A 26,785-nucleotide genomic window follows, 5' to 3' on the forward strand; every position below is an offset into this window, starting at 1 on the left:
TTTAATAATTAGCAGAAAAGAAACAATATCATGCAAACAAACAAATGCTATTGAGTTCTTTTTTTGGCAACAACATATGAGAAAAGGAACTTTACAATATTACAGAGTTTAAAAGTGTCAAAGTTAAATTAAGCAGTTTTTTTTAAATCACAGAAAGCAACACAATTCACAACAAAATACCCTCCAAACACCAATACTAATATAAAATCTAACAACTGGCACAATGAATCAAGGATAGTTTACAGAGCCTTGTCTCCAGTGTGATTTTGTGCAGCACAGTAAATACAGAATTGATCTCGGACAATTTACGCAGTCAATAACACATCGACATGCTGTGCAGGTACATTCAGTACATCCAGCTGTATGCCATAACATGTATTCAAAAGGCCATCATGGTCAATAATGATCATGTCACAACATTCATGGTTGTCATGAAACAAAATCACAGTCATTTATAATACACACACACGACATTACAAATGACCGTTTAGAGCGGTTTCCAATCAATAAGCAGCAATGATTGGCAGAGAGCAAAAAACTCAACAACATGTAATAAAAACTGTAAACATATATCTAAAGAAAAAGGTTACACCACAGACAGTTTGATTATCTTTAATTAAGTGCACACATTTTTTGTTCCTGTGGTTTCTTTGACACAGGAAATATTACAAGACATCTTGAGATCGACCCAGTAAAACCCAATAGTGGTGTTTGTGTGTTGAATGTGCGTGTGTGTGCGTGTCAGAGTGTGACTGCCTTTCAACCTGTCAATCATTGTTTTTATTTAAATCCATTTTTATACGAGAAGTGCAAAAATTTGTAACCACACTGCCAGAATAAATATTGTCACTGTATGTTTCTGCAAACAGATATGTTTGATTTGTTTGCTGATGAAGATTCTCAGTCATCCAGGTCATGGTTTCAAGTGCTATATAGGCAAATGGAACTGCTTGAGTTACAGAACAGAAGAAGCCTCTTGGATGAGCGGTGAAACGTCTTCAAGTAACTCAAGCACGTCCAGTTGCCTAGGATATAGGACTTGTAGATAGATTTGTACCTGTCATATGTGGCAGATTTCTGTATGTCACAATGTTGGGGTTTCAAATAGTGATCTGCTGCCGTCTGCTGCTTGGCAACCCAACTCAGCTCATATACATGTAATATGAACTATGCTATAGAGCTCTGATTCGCTGCCAGAGCCCGATTGGGTCCGACAGGCCAGGCTGTAATTTCCCAGTATTCCCTGGGCTTGACTCAAGTCGGGTTCTCGCCAATTTACCAGTGTTTTTTCTCGTGAGTTAACTGCAGAAGTTTTAATGGACTAAACCAAGAGGGAAAGAGAGAGAATGAGGGGGGACTGCGACTGAGAGAGGAAGTGATGGAACAACAGGGCAATTTAGTCGAGAACCAGGGAAGAGAGATGAGAGAGAGGTGGCTGTGGGGCGACTTGGTTGACAGTGTTGCTTCTGTCCTGTAGGAAATGTGTGTATTTTAAAGCGCAGAGCAGTGATCATCATCTGCCATGAACCGCCATGTGCACTAGACGCACCAAAGAGCCTGGCTGATTTATACTTGTGCTCCAGCTCTTTGCAGACCCTATATCATAGCCTACGCACATCGTCAAGCCCTTGTGAGCTTTTATACTTGTGCGGTGTGTCTGTGTTACTCTATAGTTACACCTCCAAAACACCAGTCAGTGGTGGGGTTTCTGTGAAGTGTTGTGAGGTGTACAGTAGGTGATTCAAAACACACATTAAACATGGCAACAATTTCAAACACAAGTACACAAATTGGCTTCACTATAGCTCGCAGCATTCACAGACAGAGCACTTGCACTCAAAGCACTTTCCTGGACACATTTTCCCCACAAATACAGCATGCCAATGTTATCAGCACAAGCCTATGGCATTTTGCATTGTAGCAGCTAGCAGAGATTTCCTCAGCTCATATGAAGCCAAGGACAACATTTAACAAAGGTAACGTTACGAAATTCGGCTCCATTACAGCTCACAAGGTTCAGCGACAAAACAACTGTCTAAACACGTTTTCCAAACAAATACAACATGCTAACGTTATTAGCACAAGCCTATGGCATTTGACATTGTATAAATTAGCCTAGCGACTTGTGGAGATTTCCTCTGCTCATATGAGTCAGGATAAATCACACACAAGTTTTAAAATGCTATTTTGTGGAGGCTTAATTGTCTTCACAATTTATTGTTTGTTATCTGTGAAATAAAAGTTGAGCAAAATGGTTCCAGCTTACAAAAAAAGACAGGAGGTCTGCGATGCCGCAATGTGTAGTTACATTTCTGGGGAGGTGCACGTCAAGCTACAGCACTGGTTACAGCTTCGATGCAGAAGTATAAATTTCGCTTTATCTGTTGTTCATGAGGCAACAGACATTTAAAAGTACCAGAAGTGAAGTGGTGTGAGGATTTATTTATTTTTATAGTGGAGATTTAGGTTTTTAATTGGGCTTGACCCAAAACTGCTGCAGCGGGTTGGGCTTGGATAGAAACTGTGCAGGGTCATGTAGGGGACAAGTCTTCTTTGGTCCAATCAGAGCTCTACCACATTATAGGTATGAAACATACAAATGTAAATGGGGTTTGCAGAAACATACAATGCTGACACTGTATTCGAGTGACTAAGCTTAGATTGATCATCAGCTCATAATGAATTCAAGCTTTCCACTTTCAGTCCAGTGATTGAGACATTCTGTGTGATGTACCCTACAGCGTCAACCTCACCCGATTATGGTGATTTTTGTAAACGCCGCAAGCATCACTCTGACGCTTTTTGTCAGAATCTGAACAGTGGCATCCAAGATGCCGGATGAAGAGACCAGAGCAGAGCTAAAATACACCATCGATTGCATCAGTGGAAAAAAATCAACAGATTCATCTGACAAAAAAACACTTTATCGTTTCAAAGCAGTATCATTGAACTAGCTGTCATCCCTTGAAAAAGGCTAAACTCAAAGCTGATTGAGAGCAGCGGTTCTTTTCATTATATCTTACTTACTGGTATGATTGGCCTTGAGCCACTTCTCATGCTGTTGTTGTCCTTTTCCTCCTCTATGTCTGTATTGTGGCCACTCAAGGCAATTTGCCTTTGAGATGACAAACGAGTCATGTGTACAACACAAGTGTTATTTTCTATTTCAGTCCGTGTGTTTGAAGTTGGACAACATCTCTTAAGACCCTGGTGAAGATGAATAGTGAACAGACCATAAGTAATGGGGTCCAGGCAGGCATTGAAGAGGCCAAAGATAAACAGCATGTGAGTCAGTGAATGAGAGACAGTCTCCTCCATTTTTTCAGGAAATAACCAGTACCACAGGCCCAGCAGGTAGTACGGGGTCCAGCAGACGATGAATGACGTCACGATGACAATGCTCATTTTAAGAGTCCTCATTCGAGCTTTAGGGATGTTGTTGTGGGAGCGGCGGAGATGAACATCTCTTGACACCACTGGAAGAGAATAAAAAACATCATCTTTGTCCTGCACAGCTCCTTTGGTCTCTGAAAACATACTTCAAATGCAGATTTTGAGTAAAACATGAGACTTACAGTTACCCCGGGCCATGCGGCTGGATATCTCAATAAAGATTCGTGTGTAACAGAAGATCATGATGGCCAAAGGCAGAAGGAAGAGGCACACGAAGGTGAACATGTTGTAGACGGTCTCCTGCCAGCGCTGGACAAAGCTGCCGTGGGTGGTGCACTGGGTGAAGTTCTCCGGGATTGTGATGGTCACATTGTGAAATATGAACATCTGCATGAAAAGACAACAACAGTCTTGCTTAGCAATGAGTCTAAATCAGTCGGACAGTCAGGAGGGGTGCTTTTCCATTTAGCTAGTAATGTTTCCCCCATGACCTGGAATTCGATTACGGTCCACAATAATCAAGGAAAAATCTACTAGTCTCAATCCCAATTTGTGAAATACTGATGCATAGTCAGTGGCCTTCGGCATCAAATACAGACCCACCGATGCACCATTTAGCAGTGGTATGGGACATTTTTGGACATCCCAAGCAACAGCCGAAGTATAAAGAGCAAGAATGGATGGAGTGGGGATGGGTCAAACAGACTCTGGACTTTCACCTGAGAGACCTGTGTTCGTGTCACTTGCGAGACCAAAAGTAGCATGCTACGCTAGTGATGTATGTCATGTGATGGAACATTATGTTATTTTAAGCCAGATAATGATGTTTTTTCCAAACCTAAGCACCTGTTTTAATTGTCTAAACTAAAAAGAGTAAACCTAAAAATGAAGTTATTTTACCTGTGTTCTGAGTTTATCAATCATCCTTGACATCTGGTGTACAAAAATATAATAATAATAAAAATTCCTGGTTTTTAATTTTTAATCTTCAATTAGCCTAAGGTAGGAAAATAATATAATATTACATTTTTATATTTTAAAAGATCAGAAAGTCTTGACTATTAAACCATGCAGTGAGCCAACCTCCCAGTGATACCTTTTCCTGATAGCATACATAATGGATGCCAGAGGTAAGATCCTATGGAGCTGATGTCTTATGAAGTTGACAGAAAGTTATATATGAATTAATTTCACAGCAGTCGTAGTGAGAAGCCCTTTTATTTTTCAAGGTTGCTAAGTGTTCTCTTGATACTAATTAAAATAGACATCTTAAAATCATAATTCTTATTTAGTTTTGATTCAGAAGAGCTGATGTTGACCTGTTATGGTTGAGCCACACCCGATAGTAATATTATTTGATGAATTTATTAAAAAGTAGAAAACATTCCCACCTTTTTATAAACCAGGAAGTGAGACAGGAGTTGTTGGGGTATAATATGTTGTAATATGTTTAAGATGATTAAGGCAACAAATTTTTACACCAGTGTTATCATTATTTACCGTTAGTTTTAGATTTTCAAGGCTTTTAAAACATTTTTTAATTGCTTCAAGTTGTAAATTCGTGTCTGGAACAAAGGCGTTTTCTGGTGCAGGGCAAGTTTAGAAATTTCTAAAAAAGACAGCTGATCAAATATCTTATAAATCATATTGACTACATATAAATAAATCTTTTAAGAACAATGTTTCACTGCAGAAACAGAATTAGTGAGTTGAGAAGTTAGAATTTTAATATATGTATTTAAGTCAGAAAATGAAAATTTCATCTTAAGGCAATCGAATCAAACGCAACGGTGGTCGTTGGAGTCACAGGAGACCATTTGTGAAAGACCATTGTGTTGTGATGTTAGATCTCCAGGGCAAGGGTTAAAGGACCCAGGAGATCTAACAGCTTAACCTCTAAAATAGAGGGTCTAAAAAGGAGTTTCAACGACCACCGTTGCAGCAGGAGATACAACTATTGTCGTTGACACACCTTGGAGCACTAATGAACCAATGACATCAGTGGCCTTGTAAAGGCCTCCTCAGAGGTTACCTGGGTTTCCACAACAGTTTGTCAGACTAGTTCCAGCCTAGTCTGACAAGCATGAACTGATGAAGCCTCTTGGATAAGAGGTGAAACAACTTCTAAGACAAAACTAAGTCCATTGCCTTGAGATAACTATGACCTGGATAAATGAAAATATCCACAGGCATGAAAATTTCATGTGAATATGTATGTTTATCTAAAAAAACAAAAAAAAACCACTGCATGTAACAAGTGTAGATTAACACACTGTCCCTGAGCATCGTAAACTGGCGCAGGAGGGGTACTTAGAGCATCACAGTTTGACTGAACAAGCGCTGGTATTTGAGTATTTGAGTGAGAATGCATTGGCAAGATCCTTGATCTCAGAGGATATAAGCCCCTCTTCTCATTTCTCAGTTTGTACATCCTTGATTCCCCCTTCGCCTCCTCTCCTCTCGACTTAGTCTTCCCAGCTGAGATGCGAGTGAAGGAGGCAAGGAAGACACACAAGGCGAGAGAAGGGGAGGCAACAGGCATTTAACAAAATGAGACATCCATGCTTCGCAGCACTCATTATAATTAAACATAATGTATGGCACAGCTGCATCATCATGCCTCCTTCATACATCATGTGGGTCGAGAAGACTTCCACAAATGATACACCTCTGCATCCTGTAACAGTCCGGATTTTGTTATATTTCCTGTTTTATTTTGATGGACTAACCGCTTGTGTCATTTGCAGTTTCTTGTGTTTTCCCGCCTTTCATCAACCACACCTGCCTCTGATTATCCTCTTAGCCATCCCTGTGTATATATATATCCTCCAGCTCCTCATGTCTCTGCCAGATTGTCTTTGTTCCTTTGTGTCACAGCTTTCTAGCAATCTGTGTTTGATACCTTGGATTTTTTTTTCATCTTTTTGGACTCCTTGTTAACCCTCCTCTGCCTCCTGCGCGTTCTCTGCCTTTGAGTCTGAGTTTTCACCAGAGTCATTACACATTCTTGCTCATCGCTTCTCTGGCAATCCTCCTCTCTCCTTGAGATACTTTTTAAAAGGGGGAGACATTCTTGAAGATGGCGTGTTGAGACTGATTTCAGGGTCACGGACAGGAAGGAGGAGACGAGGATAGTCAAAATGATAATAGTCCTAGGAGAGAGAAGTCTCCCAGAGAAACTTGCAGCATGGCACCGCAACTGCGTCCTATATGGAAGGATTTTTTTTCTTCAGATAGCAACACAACTTATTACATATACATATTACATGTATGAAGATTCTGAATCATGCACTCAGGAAAAATGAGATCTCCTGCTATTACTTCTATACAGCCACACACTCATAGTTATCATTAGGCCCATTATATCCGGCCTGAGTCTGCAAAGTAAACGGTAATGGACTTGCACTTGTACAGCAGCTTTCTTGTCTTTGATAAAAGCGCGTTTACCCCACTTGTCACTTTGGTCTATTCACACACATATTCATACACTGGTGGCCAACACCACCATACAAGGTGCCACCTGCTCATCAGTTAAACATTAGCCCTTCTTAAACAGGAATTGTGCAAATTTGCAGGAAAGCCCAATCAGTCTTTTTTCAGCATTGGCAGTATAAAAACAAAACTGGGGAGTGCAGCAAAATGTCGCCTACCTACTTTTGTTTATACAGAATGCGCCTTTTTCGGGGGAAATGGGAGGCGTGAGCAAGTAACAAAACGTGTAGCTCAGCGTGTGACGTAAACAGTGACGTGAGAGGGAAGCTGCGGCTGGTCAGTCCTTCGGCAATTCTCTCGTAAGTCGGCCCGTCCTTCAATCAATCAATCAATCAATCAATTTTATTTATAAAGCCCAATATCACAAATCACAATTTGCCTCACAGGGCTTTACAGCATACGACATCCCTCTCTCCTTTGGACCCTCACAGCGGATAAGGAAAAACTCGCACGTGCGGCGTTATCAGCAGCTCCTCCCACAAGTCTTCAACAGCCCCTCCCATTGCGGAAGACCGCCTCGGTCTTTTTAAACTAAAACGGTTCCGGCAATATGACTACCCTACGAGGCGGAAAACTGGGCACCTCGGATCAACTCGCCAATCTGGCTCTGTGTGTCTAAACGCTCGCTGCTTGCCGGCAAACGGCCCAACTTTCGCGGAAAATCTGGCAGGGCTATTCACACACACCTGCACACTGATGGAACAGCCACCTGGAGCAATTTGCTTGCCCAAGGATACTTCAACCTGTGGACTGGAGGAGCCAGGGATGTAACTGCTCTAACCCCTGAGCCACAGCTGCCTTAAAGACAGATTTACTTTCACAAACAACTAAGAGATTTTATTAAGAGCTATTACAGCTGATTGTGATTGCTGCCTCAGGTCCAATCAGTCCTGTCAGTAATGAACCAATCTAGCTGTTTCTTTGTTATTTCATTCAGTCGCATGCCATGACGCCCTGACGTCATTACAGACCTGTAATCAGTGTAATTACAGTGACAGCCATCAGGTGTTAAAGTGTTAATCATCTCACTACATGATGAGGAAGAGGAGACCCTGTGTTTCATAAGTAGTTGACATGTCTTTATAACGATGCTGGAGTGAGCAAGGATGAGCAGTGTAAAGAATGGCAAACTTGAGAGTCCTGGAAGGCGGATGAGCAGGTTGTCTAATAAGTACGGGGGTTGGTGGGTTTATCTTCAGCTCCTGCTGTCGAATTGTCCTTGAGCAAGAGACTAAACCCTAACTGTTATCGATAGCCAGAGCAACACCCTGTAGAGGTGCTCCACTACCATTGATTAGCACATGTGAGTCACTGCAACATAAATGCAGTCCATTTACTAAACTGTAATTCTGTCCAAAGCTGAATCACAGGTTTGTGTAAAATAAGTTCATTTATTCATTCATTCATTCATTCATTCATTTTCCATAACCACTTATCCTGTTAGGGGTCACAGGGAGCTGGAGCCTATCCCAGCTGAGGAAGAGGAATAGAGACTCCGTAGCTCAAGATGCTGGATGTAGTTTGACAGTAAATTCCATGAGGATTGCACAATATATATTAGCCTACTGACATCATTCACAGACGAGTACTTCAAATCTTGAATGTGTCACAAAAAATAATAATAATTATTGTTAGAATCTTGAATGGTTTTATAGCTCTATTCTGAATGTGTTTAAATCAAACTGTGGCACTGATTAAAATGCGCAGAGTCTTTACATAACATGTAAAGAACGGACACATTGAGCTGTTGTCACACTGAATGTGTCCATAATAGCTGAACATCTCCTTGCCAATTTCATTATCTGTTTTTTCTAATAGTCTGACGAAGGTGCTAACGTCAGTAGAGATAGCCACACTTTATATTTTTCAATGGAAACAAAAAGCCTTCAGGTGTGTGTCTGAGGAAAAAAAAACAGGAAAGACGACCCATTGAGACAACTGTGCCCCTGAAACACGTATTCACTGTGGCTAATGCACACCTCTGTTCTTCTGCGTCAGTAAAGACCAGTAATTGCAATTAGCGCAGACAAATGAAGCAACCCCAAAGGAAAAAATGCCAGTTCTGGGTTTCCTTTAAAGTGCTTAATTAGATACATAATTGTGTTCTTGTAATAAGAAATGGTTATAAATGCAACAAATCAGTGTTTGGTCAACAGTTTTACAGTTTTCCCACAACAATGTTTTCACTACATGAGCTCCTGAGCTTCTGTTTTCAGGAAAACACAATTTCAATCTCAATTTTTCAATTTCAAGAGACATTATGTGCAAAAGATGCATGCGTGTGCATGTTCTTCAGTTTGTATGATGGCAATGGAGGTCTCTCCATTGATGATATTTAAACTGAAAGCAGAGTGTAACATCTCTAGGGAGAGTCAAACCTTAAGGCTACAACAGGAGTTGAGTTTTGAGAATACCTTGCAGCCTCTGAGCTGAGAAAATAGAAAAAGCAGCAGCATTGCTCCCGGCTATTTCATTTTATCAAGACATTTAGTGCAGTTTGTTTGAGACCGTCAGATATCAAAGTAAAGATAAATGCACCGCAGAGGCTGAGCGGTACAGCAGTCAGGAGCAGTATGTGGGTAAGTCTGCTTTGTGTATATCAGTAAAGCCTATCGAGCACTGAATGAATGCAAATTCTCCTTATTTTTCAGGATAAACCTTGTTTTGTGTGGAAATTCAAAGGCTAAAGTCATGGTCATGGTCACTTCATGGTCCAGGAGAAAGAGGCAAAATAAAATAAAGTACATCTGTTTCTAGCAATCAAACGTAATTATGACAAAAATGTTTCTAAGGCTATGTTTTGCCGCATGCTATTTACATCCAGCTGTCTGTAGCCAATGATGTTATTTACACCTGGGGTGTAAGTAGTCAGTGTGGCTATTTACAGCCACAGCTACAGGTGTATATATTGCTGTGTGTCCTAGCAACGTTAAATTATATTCTCAACACGAACAGGTCTATACAGCTATTCCAATAAAGTTAATGTGTTGTGCAGCTTTATACATCCTTAAAACTGAAGACAATAAGCCCACGTTGACTCAAACTCCAGGCTCTTGTGTAAAAATCCTGCTTAACCCTCTCACCCACCACATATTATTATATTTATGAACTGCGTCACTCTTTATACCACTTCACAGGACTTTCTGGCAGTACATTTGTGAGTCATAAATTTACCACTTTAATCTCAAATAATATCTGAGACTGGCTAATGCTCGCCCTAAGCCATATTAACACAGAGATGGGTTTAATTAGCTGAAAGCTGCAGTGTGACTATCCGCAGCCTGGTGCAAATAGACGCTCTGTATTTTCTGTTTCACCTCTTCAACCCCACTGTCATGGCCAACGTAAAATGTTCCTTTGTAATTTAGTCAGAGCGATAATGATTTAATGATTGCTAGGTTAAATAAAGTTGTAAATGTAGTTTAGATTCCAGCTGGTTCACACCACTCTGTCTCCCATATCCAGGGGCGCCGCCAGGGATTTTGGGCCCCATGAAAATAATTTTTACTGGGCTCTATACACAGCCAGCCAGGGGGCCGCCAAACATTTTTGATGCTATTTTACATAAAACTATGCATTTTGATGGTATTTTTGACTGTCATTCCCATATTTGTGAAAAAAGAACAATCTCTTCCTCCACTTCCACATTCCTCCCTGACAAACTTGAAGAGGATCCTGGACCTCGCTCTGTAGAGTGTATGTTATAGGGCTGACCCAAAAAATTCGAAGCTTCGAAGCTTCGATCGATGGCACAGGATTTGATTGTGAAAAAACAAACAAAAAAAAAATATTCGGCCTTTGTTTTTCTCCCGTTTTTTGGGGGGACCTTGAACGCAACACCATCTTCGAAAAGGAAATAGAAAGCCTGACGTGCAATGAATGGAGACCTATTATGCTGCTTGAACACAGACAGCTAAATTCTTTCAACAATGTGACTCAAAATAATGATTAAATAGATTTTATTGATGTAAGATAATATGCCGATGGTGACATTTTCCACCGGTCCGCTGCGCTCTGAGTCTGGTGTCAGTGACACATGCTGCTCTGAGTCGCGCATCTGTCTGCTTGCGCTGCAGTGCGCACTGAGGGTTTTAATTTTTAGTGTAGAATCAAAAGTTAAACACTACTTATCAGCAACCAGAAGTGTTTTTTCGTTTGTGAATATTTTTATCTTAATTCTAGGGCTGCAAGAAACTACCTTTTCACCATAATTTGTAAGTTATTACAACTTACAAACTTACAAAAGGGGGGGGGAGGGGGGGGGGGGGGGGGGTTATTGTTACCAGTACATTGTAAATAAAATATATTTGTGATTATAAGTTAGTTAATAACTTAGTGTCATATTATTTTTGTCAGTATTATAATTTTATAAGGGGCCCCTCTTAATCATTGGCCCCTAGAATCCTTCTCCTTTTCCCCCCCTTTTTGGTGCCCCAGCCCATATCAAGGCCTTTTCCTCTGTGCATGGTCAATTTATTGGCTTAAATAAGATGCAAACATGATTCTGTTTAGTAAGAGAAATTCACTTAACCCTTTGAAACCTGAGCAAAATGGGTTCTTTCAAAAACATGGTAAGAAGGCATCGAGCCAGAAAAGAAGAAATAACCCAAAAAATTAGCGAGAAATTAGTAAATGAAGGAAATTAAAAACAAGAAAACTAGAAAACAAACAGAAAAAAAGAAAACTAGAAAAGGAAAGGAAAGGAAAGAAAGAACTAGGAAAGGAAAGGACAGGAACAGACAGGAAAGGAAAGGATAGGAAAACGAAAGAAAAGAAAACTAGGAAAGGATAGGAAAGGAAAGGAAAGGAAAGGAATGGAAAGCAAAGATAAGAAAATAAAACTAGAGAAGAAAACTAGGACAGGACAGAGAAAGTTAAGAACAAACAAACAGGAAAATCATCTGGAAAAAGATCTTAAAAACTGTAATAATTCTGTAACATAATTTTAAATATATAATAAAGATAATTATAAAATAAAGTTCTTCCTGAGCTTTTTAAAATTAATTTTCTAAATCTGTAATTTTTTTGCAATTTGTGGAACATTTCTAAGTAAGTTGCTCATTGCCTTTTTTCTCCATGTTTTTGAAAGAAATTGCACCATTATCTCAGGGATCAAAGGGTTAAAGGAATAGTCAACTTGAGGCAAATACACTCATTTGCTTCAGGCCAGCTTTGTTCTAACTCATAGAACTTCATTTTCATCCTAGTGAAGAAGAAAAATGCCAAAAGTGGCATGCTGAATCTGGAGAAATGTGAATAAAATGACTCTCAAAACATCCATAACATTTCCATTCTAAGGAGCGGTGTAGAGACATGAACACTGAGTCTTGGGTTAACGATTCAATTAAAGGCAAATATGATACACTGTACCTTTGATGAAATGCTGTAACTAACTGATACAGAATATACACTATAATGTCAGTGTGGATTTATTTTTACTTTACACTTTTTTACTATATACAGTACAAATGAAATAGGCAAAGTGTCAGGGTACATAAATGATGTTGTTTATGTTGCTGAAGTATGTATATGGTGCCCCACAGCTACAGTACATCTCACATACAGCAGGGACAGATGGTGGTAGTGAACACAATATGAACCCACTCTAAGACACGTAAGAGCACATTAAGCTCACAGCCTTAATGGGGGTTTGTTATGGGAGTGTTTTAGCCTACAGTGATTTCTCCATGAATGACAGGTATAGACACAGATCTGTCAATACTATGAGAATATGAGTGGATAGAAACCAATTGGCTCATCATGTGTGTCAATCTATAATAAGAATGAAGGAACGTATAATTTGGATCACTGGATTTCCCAGTAATGGTTAATATAGTGCGTAATGTGTGCTAAAAATGTTAATATGGAGAATTTTAAGGTCACACACAAAGACTGACAGCATTTGGATAACCGTAAGTCTGACCGTCAAACATTGCCGATATATTTATACATGTATTACAAGCTCACATCCCATGAACAGTTCCAAGAATCCTGAAAAACAGGCGTCCTAAAAATAAATATGTTACATTTCTCTTTGTTTCCAAACACTATCTTTATACGGGTATAACAAATACTGATCCTATCACATCTGTAATTTAAATTCATGCAAAACAAGAGGAGAAAGTCAGTGCTTGGTGTGTGAAATAATGACCCCATATTCACACTTAGGGTCCATGTTTTGTCCTAAGTTAGTAAAACAAAACCTCATTAAATCACTCTGAAATACAACATAAATACTGAGAAAAATATTGATGTGTTCTGGTGGTAAGAATGAGGCCAAAGGCTGAGTGTCAATATGGTATTGTCCATGAAAGTAAGTGTCATGATGTTAAAGTTAAATGTTGTCTCATCTCCTCTACACCTGCTGAAATAGGCAGCTAAGCAGTGACTCGGAGACATCTCTGATCTGTGTCTTCATAACTGTCATCATCCATCTACCTGCAGTGTGGAGCCCTGTCTGAGGGCCCACCAAAGACGAAGTGTTACTGTTTAGTTTAGCGTTGCATCAAGAAACTTTACACGTACGTGATTGACAGCAGGAACAAGCCTTAAGGTTTATACACTCATTATTCAGGAGTTCAACCTTGAAACCGTCAGGGACGGTACGCTGGAGGTTCCTACTGAGAACAGAGAGGTTCTCGCTTCAACACGCAACACTTGTTTTTTCCTTGCTTTATAGGGGACCTTTTGTGCTTTTACTTATTTTCTGTCATATTTACAATGTTATGTTGGCCAAAGTTTCAAATAATGAGGTGTATGAAAGTAATTGCTGTGAGACAAAACCTCAGGCTTCAGACTGTTCTGAATACTCTGATTCCAATGTTTTCTTTTTCTACTTTCAAGACCAAGTTAAGTCAGCTTGTGAGGGATTTCTATTTATTATGAGCTTTTATTGGTCATTTTTCATGGTAAAAGGAGTCAGTATACTCCATTACAGTCATTCTCCCGGGTGCAATGAAGGTGCAGAGATGGAAGACCTGGAAATGGTGACCAATGAGAACAGACTGGGCTTTTTTGGAAGGGCTTCAAGAGACAATGGGCGCTAAAGAGGCACTAAAATGGAGTGTTTCAGACAGAGGGTGAATACAGGTGTCTCAGCACAGACAATATGAGGAAAAGCAGAATTACCACTTAGCAGTTATATGCCTCTGCAAACCAGTCAAGATGCATTTATAGTGTACATCATGTGATGAAAACACCAATGCTTCACAGCATGGCAGAAAAGAAGATCTGTACAATCAGCACAGATTCAAGATGGACACCTAAGATGAGAGTCACAAATATAGTATCCAAACAAATGTCTCTCCTCTGTACCTGAGATATGACGTTGAGTTATGGCCAGAAGTGTTTTTGCAGAACATTATGATGTCACAGTGAAGTTTACCTTTGACCTTTTGGATATAAAATGTCATCACTTCATCATTTTATCCTGTTAGACATTTGTGTGAAATTTTGTCATAATGAATGTGTAAATTCTTGAGTTATGGCCAAAAACATGTTTTGTGAGGGCACAGTGACATTTTCGTTTGACCTTCGACCACCAAATTCTAATCAGTTTACTCGGGAGTCCAAACAGACGTTTGTGTCAAATTTGATGAAATTTCCACAAGGCCTTCTTGAGATAATGCATGCATGTGAATGAGACGGGTGCAAGGTCACAGTGAAGTTGCCCTTTGACCTTTTCGATATAAAATGTCACCACTTCATTATTTTATCTTGTTAGACATTTGTGTAAGATTTTGTCGTAATTAACGTCAGAATTCTTGAGTTATGGCCAAAAACACATTTTGTGAGGTCACAGTAACCTTGATCTTTGACTTTGGACCACCAAATTCTAATCAGTTCATTCATGAGTCCAAGTCAACCTTTGTGCCAAATTCCCTCCAGATGTTCTTGAGATATCGTGTTTGCGAGACTGAGACAGCTGTCACATTGACCTTGACCTTTGACCACCAAAATGTGATCAGTTCATCGTTGAGTCCAAGTGAAGGTTTGTGTCATATATTTTTTAAAAAAAAATCCCTCAAGGTGTTTTTGAGATATAGCATACACAAGAATGAGTCAGACAAGGTCACAGTGACCTTGACCTTTGACTTATGATAACCAAATCTAATCTTTATCTCCCTGTATCTCTCTATATCTGTATCTATATCTATATGTACAGTAGAGACATTGACAAGCATGTGGTCAGATATTCAAATAAACACAAGAAGTTTGTGCTCTAGAAAAGGATCAGCACTCAGTGAATAACCTCCTAAGCCCTATGATAAGCTATTATGGCAAGGCTTAACTATACAGACCAGTGAGCAGTGATAACTAACATGTCTTTGGGGTCATCGAGTGGGAACCTCCTTTCACCAGTGTTTCATCTAGTTGGTCCCACGACACCTCCAGGAGGCTAGACAGTGATCTCTGGCGTCCCAGAGACACTCCCCTAATGCCAGGTCTCACTGCTCCCCACACCAACCCAATAACCTCCTTTACCTTACTTACACATGGCTTTCTCAGCCCAAACAGCACCGCCACCTTCAACCAAACCCAGGCTCCATACATGCGAGCTCCAGGTAGAAGCAGTGCTGATACTACCTTTCCTAGCACATTCACCATACTCAAATATTCAGTCAAGTGCTCCAGCCGCCTCTGCTTTACACCTGGTGGTAATGATTAAATGTCAGCTGTACAACCCTGAGATCAGTTCCAGGTATCTTTCATACATGCGTCAGAATGTCATCTTTCTCCACCTCCTCTGTTCTTCATTACAGTCCTGTCTAATAAAGCTGAGGACTAGTTGCTACTGGTTACCAGTGAGAAGATGAGCTATAGACCAGAAAGTCCAGTCTGAAGACACAGTACAGAAAAAGGCAAGGATTTACCGCATTCTCCTCAGTCTCAAAACGGTCAAATGATGCAGTTAAAGATTATTTAGCTGTTTTATCAGATGATCTTGCACTCTGCTCCAAAACTGAGCCTGGACAAAAAATTTGGCTGAAATATATCCTGCTTTTTTTCTGATGCTGCATTTCTCAGATCATTAAGTCCTATTTACATTTGTTCAATGTAACCATGATCCTCACCTTACCCAACAAGGTGTTTCAAGTCACTTAATCTTAAAGCAGCAATAACTGCTTTTTTTGGCCACTGGGGGGCAGCAGACAGAAAAAAGCTGTTAACACTGGCACATAATCACCTCATGAAGTTAATCAGGTGAATTTGTTGGCAGACAGTTGCTTATTTACACATCCAGCAGACATGAAGAAACATTAGCATTAATAATAGTTGTGCTTTGTGTCCACTTGATGTCAAATATTGTCCCTCTGGGGCGGCAGTAGCTCAGTCCATAGGGACTTGGCTTGGAAATAAGAGGGTCGCTGGTTCAAGTCACTGCATAGACCAAGTATGGGGCATGGACTGGTAGCTAGAGAGGTGCCAGCTCACCACCTGGACACTGCCAAGGTGCCCCTTAGCAAGGCATTGGACCTCCAACTGCTCAGGGCGCCTATCCAAGGCAGCTTCCTCACTCTGACATGTCACCATTTCATGCATGTATAGGTCCTGATTGTGCATGTGTTTGTATTTCAAGCCTGTGTATGTGATAACAGAGTGAAATAAAATGAATTACTCATCGGGGATTAATGAAGTATATCTTCTAATAGATCAAATTATCATTTAGCCAATAATGCAAATGACAAAATCAAAGTAGACAACACAAAAAGGTTATGAATAGAAGTATTATATGTGCATCCATCAAAGGCTTTGGGTTTCATTTTGTTCTGATTGTTGTCTTATTAGTGTTTTAAGAACCACACACTGCAACTATACATTTATTTGCAAGACAGTGTGCATTGCCTTGTTCCTTTTGATCTTTCAAAGGTACAAAAATGTACAGCTCAAAGGTTTTGAGATAACTATTTGCCTTTCAAAGAACCTTTGCAGAAAGCTTCTCAGCAGAGAGGGATTTCTCAGAGATAAGTGGTTCTTGGTGGCGCTTTGCCTTTAAAGTGTAGGTGCAGGAAGAGCATTACATCATTTTGGCAGTGATTAGCACGCTCATCAGTCACTCACAGCATGAGGGTATTCTTGAATGATAAATGTAAAGTTAGTGAAGTAGACTTTGTGACATCACTGATTATCACAGCGCAGTATTCAGAAAAATCTCTGAGGAAAGGCTTTAGATGCAGAGCAGCAGGAGCCGCTAAGACTGGGCTGTGTATTCCTTTGTGAATCTTTAAAATAAAAAGGGAAACCTTCAAATATATTCAACAGATCTTGGTCCCCAAGGCTCAGAAGAGAAGTAGGCATAAATGCTTTTAAATATGCTGCCCCTTCTTCCTGGAATAATTTACAGAGGGACCTGAAATTATCAGAGACAATTACTTTGGGAGAATTTAAGTCAATTTTAAAAGAGCAAGAAAATAGCACTCCTGGTCAATTTGATTGCTCCTCAATTTTACACTGAAAATTGTACATTTAATTATTTAACTGTTTTTTTTTTGTTTTGTTTTGTTGTAACAATGTTTATGCTGCCCTCTTGGCGTTGATCTTGAAAATAGATTACATGTGGAGTATCTGTGGTGTCCTGAGATCTGCAACACTACTTGTTACTGACAAACAGTGGCCCTGAAAATAATGATGATGCATGCCAAACACTCTGAATCTGGGAGAAGTGGCAGAGGCCATAATTTTGATCTGACTGAGTCACAGATGTAGAGAAAGATGCAGTTCAATGAACTGTTTTCCAACACAACAAAGTTGTAGAAAAAGTACAAAATGTGATGACTATGACTGTATGATTAGTCTTTTTTCGCAACTCAAGGTTAAGTAAATCTGTTGGTTTTGTTGGTTTGTTCTGACTCATTGTTGCAGAGAAATTGAGAAATGTCTCAGCCCACTCATTAAAAAATGAAAAAGAAGTCCCCTAGGACTTCAAAATGCCTGAGACTTATATTTGCATTTCAATGAAAGGGTTCAGGAATGCACTGAATAAGAATTAGAATAACAACATGGTCACAAATAAATAAATCAAATAAAAATACAAGTATGTTTCAAGGGCATCTTGTTCCCATTTTTAGACAGAGTTTCTCCTTAGTTTCTAATAGTGAATGTGATGCATAATGATTTATCTTGTAATAGACTAACCGTGACCCCACCAATTCAGTTGATTTTTTTGTCCTGTACCGTGCACACAGATCACAGTTGGACTTTTTTTTCTTCATGTCAGCAGCTGGTGAGTCATACTTTTCCATTTCTTATTTTACAAAAAGGGAACTGCATGAGCTATAACATTTTGATATACCTGTGGTTAGGAAAAATACTTTCTGGGCCAAACAAAGATCCCTTCAGGATCATTAGGATATGAGACACTGAATGAGTGAAGCCAGCTGTAAAAAAAAAAAAAAAAAAAAACATAAAGGACCCTGGAATAGTGACTCATTGAACTGCATCATCATGTATGACTGATATGATGTTAGATGTGATCTTTAATTAAATCTCCGATAAGACAGTAATGCCCCAAATTATTATACTGTTTATTCATACAAGATTTGTTTCCAGTCCCATACCCCTTTAGCAATGTTTGACTAGATGCCAAAAAAAAACAAATGCCTCTGATTATAGTATTTATCAATTTAACTGTTCAGTTATACCTCCTTTAAAGTGACTATCTTCCCCTCAAAAACCAGCGCATACATCATTTGTACAAACAGCCATTTGTTAGGCAGTCATCTCTAGTGGCTGCAGTATTTATGACAGGAGTATCGGAAGTAACCGGGTGACGCAGAAGTAAAGAGTGACAGCGTCAACGTGGTCTCACTCCAAAGTCGTCGAAAGCTGGCACTTGTGCAGTGACTTGCGGCGACAGACACAGACAAAAAAGCTGACCTTTAACATCGATATGTGGCCAGTCACCGTTATATTTCCACGACGCCCTGTGGTGTCAGGAGGAGACGCGGCAGGACAAGAACGAAAGTTAAGGTGGTGGATGTCCAAGTGGGGGAGGGCGGGAGGGATGGGTCCAAAAAAGACCGACTTTCACCTGGGAGAGCAGTGTACACATCTTACAGGATTATAAAGTTGAACGTTGTTTGTTTTTGGTTTTTTTGCCTAAAAAACCCCACAAAAAAACATCAATTCCCAGGGTACCTTGCACGTCGTATCTGGACTTGGAAAGTCCATGACCAAATGTTGATATGTGACGAGGTCAGAGTGAGAATGTGTTGACAAAGTCTGCATAGAGGTCTGGGTGGATAGAGGGGTCAAACAGACACAGGACTTCCACCCAGGAGCCCGTTGTTTGTGTCCTGGGAGAAATCTAAAGTCTATACCGAGTTATTTTCAGTTACATACCCAACATAGCATACTTACGTAATGTAACATACTTACGTTAACCTAACCGTAACTAAAGTTAGGTAATAACTGTACATATATTACCCAAACCATGATCTTTTCCTAACCAAGTAGTTTTCTTGCCTAAACCTAACCACATTAATCACATATTTAAATCTGTAGCTATTAACAATCATATATGTCATTTTTGGAGCCATCTGCAACGGACCTCTTCCGTCATTTAGGTATTAGGACGTGTTGATCTCCTGCTACTGACAGAGGCGTTTATTTGGAAAAGGCTCCTTTGGGTCGTGTCAGAGGGTAGGAACAATGACCTATGTGGTCATATGGGTAGGAGGATAAATGTTATCCATCTACATGGTCTTATTATTGTCGCTTCCTCACTTCTTGCCAAGAGCTTAATGAAAAGATTGATACCACTCTCATAAATAGCTTAAGATAAAGACTTGAAACAGAGTGAAACAGCTGTGTCCAAGAAACATTTGGACAGAGCCAGACTAGCTGTTAATCTCTGCTTCCAGTCTTTATGCAATGCTAAGTAACTGCCTACTCGCTTTAGCTTCATATCTAATGGACAAACATGTGAGGTGTCGAACTTTTCATCTAACTCTCTGCAAGACACATAAAAAGCGTATTTCTCAGAATGTCCAACAAGATCTCTAAATTAATTAACAAAATGTTGGATTTGTAACCACCCTCCAGGCAGACAAATAAAAATGTTTTCTGATCCAACACCCATATCAACAAGATGACAGTTATCTGTGCCTTCCAAAACTTGGGTTTATGTCAGCACTGAGAGAGGCATGGTGTAAATGTCTTAAATGTTGTCAAAATGAAAGTCCTCTCTGAAAACTACACTCAGGCTATAGAGTCATACAGAAGTAATTCCTCTCAATTATCACTTGGTTTATAATCCACTAGAAGTGTGTGATGGTTTCTGCAGAGACAACTCTCTGCCTGAACTATTTATTTTCTTCCAATTTTCTGGTCTTAGGACGTTTATAGGTGGGTTACCCCCTGGCTGTAGGTGAGGTGTACATTTCTTAAAAAGGTAGCGACCAAGTGTCAGACCATAAGCAGCAGGCATCCAAGAGACAGCGAGGCAAAACGGCAAACAAGACTGAATCTGGGTTTGGCTTTTTCTTTCACTTTCGTTAGCGAGATTTGGTTTGGTTTAGGGAAAGATCATTGGGAGGGTGGTGTCTGACAATCTGACATTTTGTCAACCCATTCCCATCCATTCACTCTGCCAGAGGTCTTTATCACTTCATCATAAGTGAATATGATGCTGACATTTTTCTTGAGAGGAGAGGCTCACGTTTGAAAATACCAAGTGAACATTTTTTGAAAGACGTTCTAAAAAGCGTCTAGGGTCACCGGTGAAAACACATTCAGAAAAGGTTCAAGAGTGAAAGTTTTTTACGTTGATTGAACGTTAAGGCTACATGTAGACCATATTTCACCGGGATTTGCAATAGTGAAAGTTTTCATCGTCTACAGTGTGCAAATATTAGTCAATCATCATTTTGGAGTCTAACTAACAAATCACATCTAGATTTCTCAGTTGGAAATCAACATTGCAAATGGAAAATATGGTCTAAATGTGAACGCTCAATCAATGTCTTTATATAGTCAGTGAAAAAACTCTCACTTTTTAACCAAATCTTTTGGAAAACATCTTTTCACCATCACCAATTTAAACACCTTTTAAATATGAGAAAGCTCACTGGATTATAAAACTGTACAAGTGACTCTGGCTTTAGGATAACAACAACAGCCCACCAGCAGCATACGAGTGACATACTTAGTAACACGAACACATTTACAGCTTCAACTTGAAAGACAAAGAGGACCATGTGACACATACTACAATACATTTATATTTATTAAGCAACAATTTAAATATATCATGTACAATGCTCTTTAAATACAACTGCAGTGAAATAGAAAAATACATAATTGATGCACGGTCCCTCTGGTTTGTCCCTCTGGTTGTAGGACACAGTTTGATATGGTGAAAACCTGTAAATACAGCAAGTGTTAAAAAGAAATATATTTTCACTGAGGAAAGGGTGGATGTCCATCAAGGGTTTGATATATTTAAGAATAGTTGTAATTTCTGTAATTGCAGTATGAGTATTTATGTAGACTATTTTTGAGGCAAAATGGCCTAACATTTTATTTTACAAGCTACAGCAACAGTCCATTAAGCCACTCACACGTGCATGCCAACATTAGACACTCTGGCAGTATTTATGTTTACCGTTGGTCCACATCACAGCACGCTACCGGCTAGCATGCTAACGCAAAGCTAGCTTGGCACGATGACAGCCTAGGCCGCATCTGGAGCAGCATAACACACAACTAATTGAGCTGATTTCTAGTTTGCTTTATTAAAATACAGTAGTACAGGTACTTACAGAGTATGTAGGTACGTAGAGTGAAGGATCACATTTATTTCGTCAGCTCTTTCTCCGCGGCCCGAGGTCTGTCATTTTACATGAATGATGTAGAATGTACAGATCTGAAACTAAAAATGTCCCGAAAGCTCCTTTCTGGCAGCGTGAAGACTGTATAATGATATTTTATATTAAACATTAAATAGGTTGAAATTACGTCTTTGTGAAACCACATTACACCTACCAGTGCAATAGCCCCCCGAGACCCTGTATCCTCATATGATGACATAACATTTTGGGTTTACTTGACCTTGTACTTCATTTTACTTAACTTAGACCTGTTGTCCTCGTTCGTGGGCACTTTTTTGTGCCATCTAGTGGTAGTGAGAGCACAATACACTGATCCATGTAAAAACAAGACAGCAGCCATCTCGGCCAAGTCAGTCTGCAGCTGATCACAACACAAAAGTGGACAAGGTCCAAAACCTGATCACATTGTGTTGTTTAAACCTGTTAATTTATGATGAATAATGTTTGTAGTTTGATGTGGCAACAAATTGGACCAATTCTAGCCACAATAACAAGCTAAGACAACGTTAAAGTCATTTGAGGACATTGGGACTGTATTGTTGTGTCATCTGAGGACATTGGGACTTAATCATCACTGACAATGTTTCAGGGTTTTTTTATACTTATCAGGTCCTATTGATCCCAAATAGCTAGGAGAAATAAAAATGAATGCCAAACAAAAGTTCAGGTTTCACCAGGATATGACTTTGGAGAAATATCTTACACATTAATCTGTATCGCCTCTCTTTTGGCCTACAACTCAACAATTGATCAAAATAATTAAACAAATTTGTAACTGTAAATGTTGATGCTGTAATGGCATCCCAGCTGACAGCCGACTGACCTTCAACGTTGAGATGTGGGTGAAATTATGTCGTTTCAATACTGAAACAAAATTTAATTCTGATAGTTGTAAAAAGGTTAACAAAATTCTCATAAATCAACATTGAAATTTCAGATAGATCTGTTTCAACATTGAAACAATTTTGAAACAATATTTTAAGTTTATAAAACAACACTGAAACAACATTACAAAATCAAAACATAATTCAACAGTGAACAAACATTACAATGCCAGCTGAGATTTTAGCTGGTTGAAAAAAGGGTGAAAAGAGGTCCTAGACACCAAGATTAAATATCACCCTGTTGTTGACTAAAATTCAACATTGAAATCCCTGGTGGGGGTTCACTGGGTACTGACACTCTTGAAAACCCACTAGACGTAATTTGCCTGTAATTAAACATTAAAAACTCATCTTCAAGTTGTTTAAATCCCCAAATTCCCTGAAAAAATAAAGGACATGACCTCTGTGTCCTCAGCGTAGCTGCCCCTGCCCCTAAATAATCACATATTATGATCCCTGTGTCTATATGAGTAGTTCAGTGATTAGATCTCGACTTCTTTCACCCCAGTGTGTTCAGGTCACACTGGATGAGGTTGAGGAAATAAGAAGGAAATCTTACACTCAATGAGGTGCTTGATAAGCATTACTGATATTTGCAGACCTCCTGAAAGCCAGATGGGTCAGTGATCCCTAGATATTACGCTATTAGAAATCCAATTTGATTCCACCGAGCTGCTGCCTCATTTGTGTTCAGCAGTAAAAACCACTTCAAGGACCGTTATGCATTTCTCATATATTCATTAAAGCAACCAGTGACCAGGACGTTGCTTCTTATGTGCCGGAGCAAGCCATGTCCATATTATTGTCAAGTATTGTGAAGCTTCTCATTACTTTTCTTTTAAATGATGGAGCTTAATTCAATGAGCACAAGAAGTGGAGGCAAAGTGCACAGTCTGTATATGTTTGGCTGTACAAAGCAGATAAATAGCAAATTTAAATGTTTTAATTTTCTCTTCCACAAACTGCTGATTGAGTGACCCCGCTGCTTTGTTTCATGTTGCATAAGTTTCTTGTTTGCCTTGATTACCTGAATGTTTCATCATGTTTCCTGCAGACTTGACAAATAATTTAATTAACCTTCCTTCACCCTCATTTTCTGCAAAACTAAACAAGCTGGATTCACTGGAGGACATCACACTGTTTGTGTTTATCTGCTTTTTGAACAAGGTTTCATTCTCCTGAGGATACAGAGCCAGTGATGAGAGATGTGTGCAACCATCAGCTGTCATGCAGAAGCCTCATATGAGTGAGGGAAGTATTTGATCATAGACAGAGCAAACAAACTGTGTGTCTCCTACCTGAGGGAGCGAGAGGAATACACTCATGGTCCAGGCCACAGTCAGCATGATTTTGCTTTTCCTTTTGGCCTCGCTGATGCCCAGAGGATTGAGGATGGCAGACTTTCTATCCAAGCTAATGACCACAGTTACAAAAGCGCAAGAGTACATCGCCACCAGTTTCATGAACATCAGCACCCTGCAGGCGACATCTCCCGCCTGCCACTGCACCGTGATGTTCCACACTGCGTCCACGGGCATAACGATAAAAGTCACCAGCAGGTCCGCCACGGTCAGGTTCATTATGAGGATCCTGACGTGCGACTTGCGCTTGCCGCCGTTGCTGGCAGCCCATAACACGACCAAGTTGCACACAGCTGACACCGCGCACAGAGTGAAGGTGATGATGACTCTCACTTTGGCAGCGGTGGAGAAAGTGGGCAGCTGGAGCGCGTCTCCAACGGCGCTCTCATTGCACGCCGAGGTGGGTGCCTGGCAGCTGCCATTCACAGTTTGATCCGTCAGCTGGTGGAACATAATGAACACCGCGGTCTGGCTGAGTGAGGCACAAATAAAAGACAATAATCCCAACTGCTCCTAGACGGTGCCTTTCCTCTCCATCTGCATCTCCAACTGGAACTTCAACTGTGAAAACTGAGAAAAGAAAGAATTCACTAGTCTGATTTTCTCCTGCTGGCGTTTTATAGCATACAAAGTGCAGGTGCTGCTCATTAGGGGCACCTGTAACATGTTAAAGCTCTTCTGCATGAATTCCTGGCACATGCAGCTTTAATTTACGCACAACGAAAAACCACACACCACCTTATTTAGCTCCTGTTATTCAGAAAATGCAAAGTGACTGTCTGTCTTAATGTGTAGAAAGCAAAGGGTATGAGAAAAGGTGTGAGGAAAAAATATCCAAGTAATACTTGAGTGCAGGTAGATATTTGCTGAACCTCCTCCTTGTTAATTTCCACCCTGTTCCATCGCCTCCTCTAATTAAAGGTAACTGCCTCATTATTGTCCCCAAAAAGGGGAAAGAGAGAAGATAAATGTCTGAATTAAACCAGTTTTAGAGGCATTTAAAATGAGCTTACCCGCAATTAGGAGCGGAGCTGTCAGTGAGCGCTGAGGGGGATCTCACTGCAGTTACTGCAGCTGTTGCTTCAGACCGCTTCATTCCTGCGCTCTGACGCGCACATTGACATGTGAGAGTATCAGCCGGGTTGGTGTCATCCGTCTATGAACCACTGGAGCTCCTCTGCTCACATTAGCCAGGGGGTGGCAGTGCAGAACCCCACTGCTGCTGGCCAGGATGAAACCTTTAAACAAACTTATATTATGTTCAAGTTTTTGTGGATGCATTATCCTGCCATGGCAAGTATGACAAATATTTTAAGTACGCTGACATGCCTGCTTTCACCTCTGCAAAAAGTTTTTAGGAGCTGCTCAAGATAAGTGGCCATAGCAAAATAATGGCACGGACACAGCAAATTTCTTCACAATTAAAGGTCCAGTGTGGAAGATTTAGGGGGATGTATTGGCAGAAATAAAATATAAGACTTTTCTTTCGTGTATAATCACCTGAAAATAAGTTGTGTTTCTGTTACCTTAGAATGAGCAGTTTGTAACGACATAGAGAGTGTATCCTCGACCCAAAAGATCACCATGTTGCACGGCCATGTTTCTACAGTAGCCGAGAACAGGCAAACCAAACACTGGCTCAGGATAGGGCCATTTGCGTTTTTGCCCTGGACACTCAGTAGCCCAGACACAGATTTTTTTTCCACATGAAACTGCTTTATTCAGGGTTTTTACCAGTTTTAATCACCTGGTTCATTTGTTTTGGAGAAGATGAGACCTCTGAGGTTAATCCAGCTCCCAGTGAAAACCTCAACGTCTGGATCTTAAGTTACCAGAGAAAAAAGTTGAGCACACATTAGGCACTAAGGAACCCATCTGAACTCTGATTTGTAACATGTAAACTTATTTATTCAGTGTTTTTACCAGTTTAAATGAACAGATCTATTTGTTTTAAAGAGAAAGAGACCTCTGCGGATACTTCGGCTCCTGGTAAAAATCTTCTGAACAGTGAGCACTGAAGGAGTCCTAACCTGGAATAGTTTTAGCAAATTGCAATCTGAAATCCTCACTGCTGAAGGCCACTATAATCCCCTAATTCCTACACACTGGACCTTTAAATATTCCAAAATTAACTAAATATAGGCTACATGGAGAAGGGACACAACCTCCATGGAGCAGCATGTCATCTCTGCATCCCTAAGAGCTTTTTTATGCAGATTTAACACTATTTTGCGTGCTGCCTGGCAGATTTCATTCTGTTAATATAACGTTTTCTTCTGGGACTCTGCACCAAGGTTATTTTCTCACCTGCTTCGGTTTGGTATCCTGGTGACTCCTCAAGCAGCGCACTGCAGTCTTGGTGCCAAGAATGAGTCACTGTGTTTAGTGAAAACTCACCCGTAAACTTTCCTGAAATCAGTAAGGCCCGTCTATTGTTACATGTTTTGATCGTCTTTCCACTTGTACAACCAAATGACGTTTGATCACGGCTCACACACCGTGCCTCGTTGGCACTGACGCCAATTGGTGCTTCTGAGGCAGAATGACTGAAGGGCTTTTATCTGAATTGAATTAACTGAAGATGTTTTTCAAGTTAATATTAAAATTAAACAATATTACATAAATATTCTTAGGTAATGAGTTGAGTCAAACATTTTGAATATGGTGGACTTTTTCGGGTTTACAATGAAGGTATCTGCTCCATCTGCAAACTCTAACCAGATGTTGCACACTGTCAAGCCACAGTTACACACCGCCCATCTACTGGTTACATTTTGTGCCACCAGAATCAAACCATTGTAAAATAACTACAGAAACTCTAGTG

The 26,785-nt window shown here is 40.0% G+C and overlaps 1 protein-coding gene across 2 annotated transcripts; it reads right to left on the reverse strand.

Moving 5' to 3' along the window:
* gnrhr4 (gonadotropin releasing hormone receptor 4) lies at positions 1 to 25,100 on the reverse strand. 2 transcript variants are annotated; one of them, XM_033635547.2, is made up of 4 exons: positions 24,975 to 25,100; positions 23,899 to 24,531; positions 3,576 to 3,780; positions 1 to 3,476 (listed from the first exon to the last, which is right to left on the reverse strand). In XM_033635547.2, exons 2-4 carry the CDS (start codon positions 24,412 to 24,414, stop codon positions 3,013 to 3,015), a joined length of 1,185 nt encoding a protein of 394 aa, XP_033491438.2. In that variant the 5' UTR covers positions 24,415 to 24,531; positions 24,975 to 25,100; the 3' UTR covers positions 1 to 3,012. The 2 variants fall into 2 exon arrangements, with proteins under 2 accessions (XP_033491438.2, XP_033491439.2); XM_033635548.2 differs by lacking the exon at positions 24,975 to 25,100 and having other exon boundaries at positions 23,899 to 24,561.
* Positions 25,101 to 26,785: the final 1,685 nt, after the last annotated feature.

Source organism: Epinephelus lanceolatus, chromosome 5 (assembly GCF_041903045.1).
Source record: "Epinephelus lanceolatus isolate andai-2023 chromosome 5, ASM4190304v1, whole genome shotgun sequence".
NCBI lineage: Eukaryota > Metazoa > Chordata > Actinopteri > Perciformes > Serranidae > Epinephelus > Epinephelus lanceolatus.